This window comes from Tamandua tetradactyla, chromosome X (assembly GCF_023851605.1).
Source record: "Tamandua tetradactyla isolate mTamTet1 chromosome X, mTamTet1.pri, whole genome shotgun sequence".
NCBI classification, from domain to species: Eukaryota; Metazoa; Chordata; class Mammalia; order Pilosa; family Myrmecophagidae; genus Tamandua; species Tamandua tetradactyla.
In genome coordinates, this window is record NC_135353.1 from 2,764,463 (window position 1) to 2,773,962 (window position 9,500).

Here is a 9,500-nt window from a genome sequence, read left to right on the forward strand (position 1 = left end):
CTGACCTAAGCTTTAAGCCCTGAGTCCCCAAGTGAGGCCCCAGGGGTCCCGGGGTAGGGCAGGCAGGGGCACCAGGCTTTTGTCTTTGCTGAATGAGGTGCATTCCTCTGAATCTTCCTGGGGCCTTGAACTGACAGGAACTGTGAACCTCTTTAAAGAGCTTTTGCCATGCTGTGTCCTATTTCCTGTTTACCTTCAATGTTTTCACAACCTCTCCAGGTGGCTGAGCAGCTTATGGAATTCTGGTTTGAAGTTCTCCTTGGTGCTTGGGTTTAGCCCAATGCTGGCCCTCCAAGGTGATGGACTAAAGGGCTTTCCAGGCAGGACCGTTCCATAGGCCCCTTGCACAGGGCACAGCCCACTTTGGGGGCCTGCAGTCCAGGCAGTGCCTGGACACCCCTGGTTTCCTGTCACTTTCTCCCCTCCCACGCTGGTCTGAAGTCTCTGACCCTGGGCCGCCTTTGGAAACCAGCAGCCCCCTCCACTTGCCTCCACCCTTGCTACCATCCCTGGTGGTGCCCAGGGTGGATGCGATGACAGGGGCAGTAAAACAACTTCTCAGAGGACGCACTGGGCAGTCAGCAACAGGGCCCAAAGCCACTGCCTTGCTCCCTCCCTGTAGCCCCGGCCCCCTGCCCTCACCTCCCTCAGCTTGCTCAGTTACCAGGCACTCGATGCAAGAGGCTCATGGGGAAGGAAGCAGGGCTAATGAGCTCATGCCGAACGCACGACTCGGGGACCCAGGTGGGGGTGGGGGGGTGTCTGTGGGGGCTGGAGCAGGAAACCATGGCAACCAGCCTCGGATCTGCCACGTACGGTGATGTCACAGGCAGGTTCTGTGAGGTTCCGACGACCCCTGGTTGGAGCTGCAGGCCAAGGGCTTCAGCTGGAGTGAAGGAGGAGCTTGCTCGCTGGCAGAGATGGAGAAGCTGCCTTGGAAGGCGAAGAAACCTTTCATCATTCGAAGTATGTGCGTGGAGACATGGGCGTGCCTGGCCGGGCGGCGGGTAGGGGAGCCTGGGCCTTTGGACGTGCTCTTATTTCTCTGCTTCTGCCTTCAGGGAGCGGCCCCTGAGAACCCTGGCCCACCCAGCCACCCACCCCACCTCCCCCGGGGTGGGACCTGCGTGCGTGTGCCTGGGTACGGGCTGCTGTGTCTGCTATGTGGCCTTGCCCTTGTGCCTGGTGGACCCTGAGGCCCTCTTGGGTTCATCCACCCGCAGCAGCTGCCAGCCAGTAGGTGTCACGCCCCAGTGTGGCCAGGAAATTGGCAGTAGCTGGACCAGTGGGAGGGCCCTGTCCTGCCGGGCACACCATCTCGCCTCTGCCTTCTCTTCTTGAGAACAGAGCAGCTCCAGACGTTCAGGCAGAGAGGTGGGACTGGTCAGATCCCAGGTGGGCTTCCTACTGCCCTCAGGGCAGGACTGAGACCTGGGAAGTGGGAGAGGCCCAGGCAGGGCACGGCCTGAGAACCTGGTGGAACAGGGGGTCAGTCTGATGGGAAAAGGGCCTGGCCTGCCATCTCAGCCCCGAAGGGGGAGGGCTGAGACCGTGTGCAGGATGGTGGTGCTCAGGATCAGAGTGCTGGGGAGGTGGGGAACGTGGGCTCAGCTCTGCGGAAGGGATTTCTCAGCACAGTGAGCCAGAGATGGAACGGGCAGCCAGAACGGGAGTTAGTAAGCTCCCTGTGGATGGAGGTGTGCAAGCAGAAGGGGGGTAAGGACATGGCTGGTATTAAGAGGGCAGAGGGTTAGATGAAGTGGCCTTAATGTCCCCACCTGAGATTGGGAAGCTGGGGTGGGGATTGCACACCTGTCGGCTCTTGCTTGTGGGTCTGGATAGGTTCTCTGCTGAGGGCAGCCTGGGACTTCCAGCTGCAGGGGCTGAGGCGCTGGCAGCATCAGGTGGGGGTGGGCAGGCGGGAGCCCTGTGAGGCCGGCTCCCTCGCCCGCCTGCAACTCTGCCCCCGTTTCCAGAAACAACATTGGGAAGGTTATCTTCTGGTGGTCTGGTTTCTAAACATGAGAATCCCAAGAGCTGGCTGGATTAGACCTTTCAAAGTGCTTTGGAAAGGGAACTTTCTGCCGTTTGCTTTAATGTCTCCAAATGTCAACCCCTAAAGTGCCCTCCTTTTTCTCACTCTTCCTTTTTCTTCCGTCCTTTCCAGGAAGCTTATGGTATCCCGAAGAGGGAAGGGCTCTCTGGTATTTGTCAACAGAGCTGAATCTAGCATTTGTGGTGGGACGCTTCTTCCTCGCCTGTGACTCTCCTGCTCAATGCGGGACACTAAGCATCCCTGTCCCCCTCGGCTTATTACCTTTCAGCAGTTGAAGTACCCCCCCATTTCCCCCCTAGCGGGGTGCCACTGCCTCCCCCCACTTTAAAACCATTGCCCGGATCCCGCGTACCACCAGCCCAGGGCAGAGTCGAGAGGACGTCAAATCCCATCCATCCATCCATCTGTCCGTCTATCCATCCATCCATCCATTCATTCATTCATTCCAGGAACGTTTCTTCTTCTCCAGAGGGTGTGTCAGGAGAGGAGAAGGAACGAGAGCGTGAAGCGGGGCAGTGTTGCGGGAACTGACCTCATGCTTCCTCCCGGACCACGAAACCACAGTCTCTGGCCCCCGGGGCCCGCGGGTTCCGCAGTTACGGGCGACCCCAACGCCCGGGGGCGGGGCTCGGCTCGCTCGCGGCTGTGCATGGAGGCCGTGTGTCGGAGCCGCAGCCGCAGGTGCCGAGGCCGCCGGGGGCCGGCGGGGGCCGGCGGGGGCCGGGGGCCCGACACCTCCGGACCGGGCCAGGGGAGCGGCTGCTCTCCGCCGAAGCGAGCCAGGCCGGGACCCCGCCGCGGCGGAGCGTCGGCCGTCGCGAGTCAACCCGGGACCTCCGAGCTTGGCGGGGCCCCTCGAGCGCCTCCGCCGCGACCTCCGCGCGCCGGGCGAAGGGGAGCCGGCCGCGGGGTACGGCGGGGTGGGGGGGGTGTCGGCGCGGAGCTCCCGCCTCCGCGGCCGGCGCCAAGCGGGTTGTGCAGTTTGAAAGAACGAGCCCGGTGGCTGCGCCCAATCGGCGCTCGCGCCTGCTTAATATGCATGAGGCGGGCAGCCAATGGCCGGGCGAGGAGGTTGTTTTAAACGGCGGCGCCCGCTGGCCAATCAGGCGGCTCTCGGGGAGGCAGCTAGCGCGAGGCTGGGAGCGCCGAGCCGCGCGTCGTGCCCTGCGCTGCCCAGACCGACGAACAATACAGGTACGCTCCGGCCGCCCGTCCGCCGCCCCGCGCCCGCCCCGCCGCCCCGCACCCGCCGCCCCGCGCCCGCCGCCCCGCGCCCGCCGCGCCGCCGCCGCCCCTGCGCCCGGGGGCTCGGGCAGCGGCACGCGCGCTCCGGGGCTCGTAACTTTCCTGGCGCCGACGCCGGCGCGGCTGCCGTCGGGTTCAGCCTCCTCCCCGGGGCCCTCCGGGAACCCGCGCCCTCCGCGGGCCGCGAGTCGACGGGTGGCGGGCGGCGGGCGGGGGCCCGGGACGGCTGCGACCGGCCCGACTTTTCTGGGCCGGGCGGGCCCGCGCGCTGCTCGGGGCGGGGGGGACGGGTGGTGGCCGGGGAGGGGCGGCCCCGGCTCCGACCCCCGGGCCCCGCGCGCCGCCCGCCTCTCCGCGCGTCCGGTACCGCCGCGGCCGCCGCGTTACCGGCCGGCGCGACGCTGGGCTCCGGGCCGCGGCCGGTGGGCTCGGGCCTCGGCCGGTGGGCCGGCGGGCAACGGGGAGCGCCGGGCCGGGGCGGGGGGGAGGGGGGCGCCGCCGCCGCGGGCCCCGGCGCGGCCGCGCGTCATGGCTGCACGGGCGCCTTTGTTATCCCGCCGAGGGCGCCCGGCGCCGGGGGGAGGGGGTCCGGCCCGCGTCCCCGGGGCGGGCGGGCAGGCGCGCGGGGCGGGGGCCGGCGGGCGGGCCGGGAGGCGGGCGGCGCGCGGGGCCCGGGCCGCTTTGTTCGCCGCCGTCGCCGCCGCCACCGCCGCCTGCGCCGGCCGCGCGGATCAGCCATTTTAGCGAGCGGGACTCGGCGGCGCGGCGGGCGTCCCCGCCGCCTCCACCGCTGGCCGGGCCCCGCGCCCCCCGTGCGCCGCCGCCCCCGCCCCTGGCCCCCGCCCCGCGCGCCGCCGGGGGGTGGCAGCGGCCCATTTCAGGGGCACTTTCTTTCATCGGGAAGCTTCTGACAAAATGGAAGGTGAATTACGGGCGTCCGGTGACCCGGCGCCGGCCCGGGCTGCCCCTGGCGGCCCCGGTTCCCCTGCGCCCCGGGCCGCCCCCGCAGCGGGCGCCTCATACAGGGCTGATGCGGGCGGCTGCTGCAGAGGGGAGCGCCGGAGTTCTACCTGATGACCTTGGGTGTGGGGAAAGGAAAAGATGGCGGGAAGCTGGGGGGGTGGGACAGGGACGATCACACGCCGCAGCTGCATTTTTATTTGGAAACTTTGGAGAAAGTCGGACCAGCGGGAGGTGCATTCCGCGTTACAGATGAGCGAGCCGGGCCCCTTTGGGGTCCCTCCCCCCTTTATGCAGCGACGAAGGGACGGATTGGAACCTAGAGGACTGGGGATGCCTGCTCCCTTTCCAGAATCACCCCTCAAGGAAAAGCCTTTTTGTATCAGCCGCAGACGCGTCGTCAGGATTGAAATTTCAAAACGGTTCCCTCTTCACGGCGCTCCGGCTTCGAGCCTGCCTTAAGCAGCGGTGACATTTCTGTTTTCTGCAGAGTTACAGGGCTGCCCAGCTGGCCTGAAGCCATGCCTTTGCAGCCGACCCCCCCCCCCCCCCCCCCATCCAATACCTCCACAATGGGGCCCGGTTCCCTCAGCCCCTGCGGTTCGTGGTTTCCAAAATGTGGGTAGTTCTGAACCGGAATGTGCTGCCGAGTCCCTCCCTTGCGTTGGGTCCGTTTGGAGAACTTGGTAGTTCCAGGCAAAGTAAAGCACAAACCTGCGCACTCCGTGCTGGTCAAAAGTGAAATGACAAGTGGCCGTGGAGCTGATCGCTTCCTCGTGTCAGCCGTTTGGGGGGCTTCCAAAGGGCAAGGTGCCTTTTATTTTTCTCCTGCTTTTGGTGTCTTTCGCACTTGTGTACTAGTCCTGATTCTTTTTTTTTTCCTTTCTGTTTCCCCTTCCTTCGGTCTGTCACAGTCAGGATGGCTAAAGGTGACCCCAAGAAACCAAAGGGCAAGATGTCTGCTTATGCCTTCTTTGTGCAGACGTGCAGAGAGGAACATAAGAAGAAAAACCCCGAGGTCCCTGTCAATTTTGCGGAATTTTCCAAGAAGTGCTCTGAGAGGTGGAAGGTATTTTTCTTTTGTGTTCTTCCAACTAGTTGCATTTCACACCTTGGCGTTGCTTACCTCTGTAGTAGCCCCAAGTGGCTGGCCGTTTTCTCCTCACACTCACCTTGCACATCTTCAGAGCGTGTGTGTGCATGCTTCTGTGTGCCTTTATTTATTGATTTATTTTGAAGGCTCTACAAGGGGTTTCAGGTCTTCATCTCCTTTTGCAAATGGTTGTGTCAGCTGTCACTTTAATACAGTAACATGACAACTGAGCAGGTACAGGCTCTCTGCATCGAGGAATCTCACATAGCTTATTCTTTCGCAGACAATGTCCGGGAAGGAGAAATCTAAATTTGATGAGATGGCAAAGGCCGACAAAGTACGTTATGATCGGGAAATGAAGGATTATGGACCAGCTAAGGGAGGCAAGAAGAAGAAAGATCCTAATGCTCCAAAGCGGCCACCGTAAGTGATTTGAGGATTTGGGCAAACAGGAGCATTCTGGGCTCAAAAGACTTTTTTATAGAATGCTGTGAGATCTGCACCTGAAGGCGCCTGTGGGCATGTTGGGGGGGCTGCCTTTGCCCCCTTCGACTGGAAAGGGGGCACCTTCTTTCCGAGTGTCAGGGTCTTTGTGTAGGTTTTCTGTAAGCAAATCCAGAGCTTTACAAGCTTGTATATGGTTATCTCTTGATAACTTTCTTGAGGAGGGGAGAAGCTAAACATTGCTTCCCTGTAGGGGTAGGTGATATGCGGATTCTAGAACATTGGAATCAGACTCTTAAACACAGCGTGCTTGTGGCTTCTCTAAATTCATATGATTCTTTTCCCCCGAGGTCTGGGTTCTTCCTGTTCTGTTCAGAATTCCGCCCTAAGATCAAATCTACAAACCCCGGCATCTCTATTGGCGATGTGGCCAAAAAACTGGGTGAAATGTGGAACAACCTGAGCGACAACGAAAAGCAGCCTTACAACAACAAGGCAGCGAAGCTGAAGGAGAAATACGAGAAGGTAAGGTGGACGGCAGTGTGCCCTGCTTATTTGTGGCCCAGCCTCTTGAGCCAGAAGTCCCCGGCAAGGCAGGCATTTGCCCTGGGGATTGGTGGTTGTGGGGCCTGTGCCCGGTGGTACGAGTTTTTTGCTTGCTTTTGAAGAAAAAAAGCCATTTGCTAATCTGGGATGTGGTGGGTGGAGCATTGGCTGCTGACTTTTCCAATGGAAGGATGTGATAGTGCTACTAACGTGAGTGAAACCCCGCTTTTGAATCTCCATGGACTTTTAAATTGGAATGGCTGAGAACCAGATGTGTATTACAGAGGCAGACGCTGCAAGTGTGCCAGCCCTGTCTCACTCTCGTTTCCAGTGCCTATTTTCCCATCCTGAGACCGGGTCAGCAAGTCAATTCCTCCCTTTTGCTAAAACACCTGTAGGCGACGGATGTGTTGAACCCAGGCCCAGGCAGGGGAGCTTGGCTCTTCATTTGGCATGTGTCCTTGTTCCTTCTAGGATGTCGCCGACTATAAGTCTAAAGGGAAGTTTGATGGCGCGAAGGGTCCCGCTAAAGTTGCCCGGAAAAAAGTAGAAGAGGAAGATGAAGAGGAGGAGGAGGAAGAAGAAGAGGAGGAGGAGGAGGAGGATGAATAAAAAAAAAAAACTGTTGCCCTGTCTCCTTGTGAATACCTTAGAGTAGGGGAGTGCCGTGCTGGGCACAGCTCTTATTTGAGACGTGTCCGTTGCCCTCATTAGGTTTAATTGCAAAATTGGATCATCATCATCTTGTAGTCTCTCTCAAAGTGCTCTAGGAATTGTCAGTGGTTTACATGAAGTAGCCATGGGTGTCGGGAGCACCCTGAAACTGTATCAAAGTTGTACATATTTCCAAACATTTTTAAAAAGACAAGGCCCTCTGGTGTTCTCCTCACTCTGTGCACTTTGCTGTTGGTGTGACAAGGCATTGAAAGATGTTTCTGGCATTTTTTTTGTCTGTTTGTTTTCTAATTTGTAAGGTGGTGTTAACTCTGGTTTTTGGCTAGAAATCCTGTTATCAACTGTACATATCTATAGTTTGTAAAAAAAAAAAAAAAAGAATGAAACGAGGGAAATTCTCGGATGGTCCATGCTGGGTGTTAGCAGGGCCACAGCTCAGGGCGTGCACTGCGAAGCTGGACCTGTTGACACTGCAGTGGGCGTCCATTTAGCTTCAGGTTGTCTTGTTTTTGTATATAGTGACATAGCATTCTGCTGCCATTCGTAGCTGTGGAAAGGGGAGGGGGGGTCAGCTGGCATGAGAAGTGTTTGGATTTTTTCTTTTTTCTTTTTTTTAAGTGCGGTAGTTTTAAAACCGTTTGTTTTCCAGCAAACCGTAGAACTCTTCGTTGTCAGCAAAGTGAAGAGCCACTGCATCAAAGTTCAAGAACCGTCTGTACTTAAACACAATTTGCAATGTTCTGTTATTTTTTTTGTATGTTTAGAATGCTGAAATGTTTTTGAAGTTAAATAAACAGTATTACATTTTTAAAACTGTTCTCTATGACAGTCTAAGTTTCTGAGTCACAGCAGTCTTAGCGGTACTGCACCCCACTCCATTGTGTTTGAAGACTGGCCACCCTGTAAATCTGGTAACATTTTTACAGAACAAAGCCAGCTTACTTAGGGTGGAGGTAGAGGTGAAAGAGACGGGGGCTTGACTCTATGGCAGGATTTCGTGTCTGGCGTTAGGTGAAGTCTGAAATGTGAATGTAGGTGCCCAGGTGACTGGACACAGGCAAGATTTAGCAGCCTTGGAAAGGTGTGGGGAAGTGGGTGGGTAGGATTGGGGGCCCTGGTTTAATATCTTGGCCCCCCTCCCCCCTTGTCATACAGCCAAATGCATTAACTGCAAAAGCATCATCCTGACGGCAGTATTAAATGTTCAGGATTTATTTATCCTGCTCCATCCACCGTCCCCGCCATCCGACCCAGCACATGTAGCAGAACGTTGTTTGGTTGACCTACTAAGTATTCAAGGAAGACTTGAGCTTTCTCTCCTGGATTCCAATGGCAGTGGGTTGGTGAAGGGGGCAGTGACCAGCTTCCTTTCTACCTTTGCTCAAACCTAAGGCCCCAAGGAAAGGGTCTGACTGGGGGCACCTGAGCTGCAGGGTAGGCTAAGGTGCATCCTAAAAGATGGACTGGCCTACCCGTGATTGGGGCTCATGCATCATCAATGTGTATGATTGTTAACATGTTCTAAAACTGGAAGAGGCTCAGTTGGTGGTTCAGTGGTTATTTCATTCTGGTGGATGGATTTAAAGGTTTTGTCCAGACTGCGGGGGTGGGATGGTGGCTGCAGAGGTGAATGGGGACAGTAAATACTATTTCGAGGGCTGATGTGTACATCTCCCCTGACTGCAGCAGCAAAGGGTATAGTGGTGTGGCCGAGTATCAGTATTGCTTAGCGTTAACCCTCCCATACTTAGGTTTGAGTCTTGTGAAGCCCGCAGGGATGTTTTGGTGGCATTACTCGAGAGAAAACAACTTTCTCTCAAAATGCATCATTCGGAGCCTTGTATGTCTGGATGCGGTGTTTTCCCCACCCTGTCAGTCCCTGCTGTGTCCAAGTCATGGGCACGGGCCCAGTCTCTCATCCGTGTGTATTCGTAGCCATTGCCTCTTATGCCAGAACTTTTAGCCCTAAATCCATGCTTCTGGTTCTCCTAGAAAATGACTAGTAATTTTAAAACCCAGGGCCCCTTGTTCTAGCATTGCACCTCCTGCTTCGGTCATGCCCTTTTCTTGCACTTAACCCAGAGCCATCGCTTGACATTCTAGCCTGAAGCCGCTGCCATCCGCTACACAATGTACCTGGCTAAGAGTTTGGAGCTGTGGCCAGCCTCATCGAATGGGAAGGAGAAGCTCAACCTGTGCTCAGAAGGGAGTGGTTTCTTGTTGTTTCTTGTTGAGGGGTGCCCCTCTGGCTGGCTGTAACTAGACGTGCCAACTACAGAAGGGCAAAAACTGGAAGAGAGGGACTTTTTTGTGCTCCTGAAGTAACTAGAGAGAGGTGGGGAAGCTGTCTAGCTCAGTAGTCTTTAATTAAGCAGGGCTTCAGTTCTTAAGACACTCAAGTTGAAGCCACCTGGCCTATTAGCTGCTTGCAGCAAGACCACTACTCTGGAATGTTCCACTGGTCACAAGATTGCTCCTCTT

At 57.3% G+C, this 9,500-nt stretch overlaps 1 protein-coding gene across 2 annotated transcripts; it reads left to right on the forward strand.

Moving 5' to 3' along the window:
- Window positions 1-828: 828 nt before the first annotated feature.
- Window positions 829-7,832, forward strand: HMGB3 (high mobility group box 3). 2 transcript variants are annotated; one of them, XM_077144844.1, is made up of 5 exons: window positions 829-966; window positions 5,176-5,330; window positions 5,638-5,777; window positions 6,149-6,323; window positions 6,819-7,832. In XM_077144844.1, the coding sequence occupies exons 1-5, from the start codon at window positions 921-923 to the stop codon at window positions 6,954-6,956; spliced, it is 654 nt and encodes a 217-aa protein (XP_077000959.1). In that variant the 5' UTR covers window positions 829-920; the 3' UTR covers window positions 6,957-7,832. The 2 variants fall into 2 exon arrangements, with proteins under 2 accessions (XP_077000959.1, XP_077000960.1); XM_077144845.1 differs by lacking the exon at window positions 829-966 and adding an exon at window positions 3,152-3,250.
- Window positions 7,833-9,500: the final 1,668 nt, after the last annotated feature.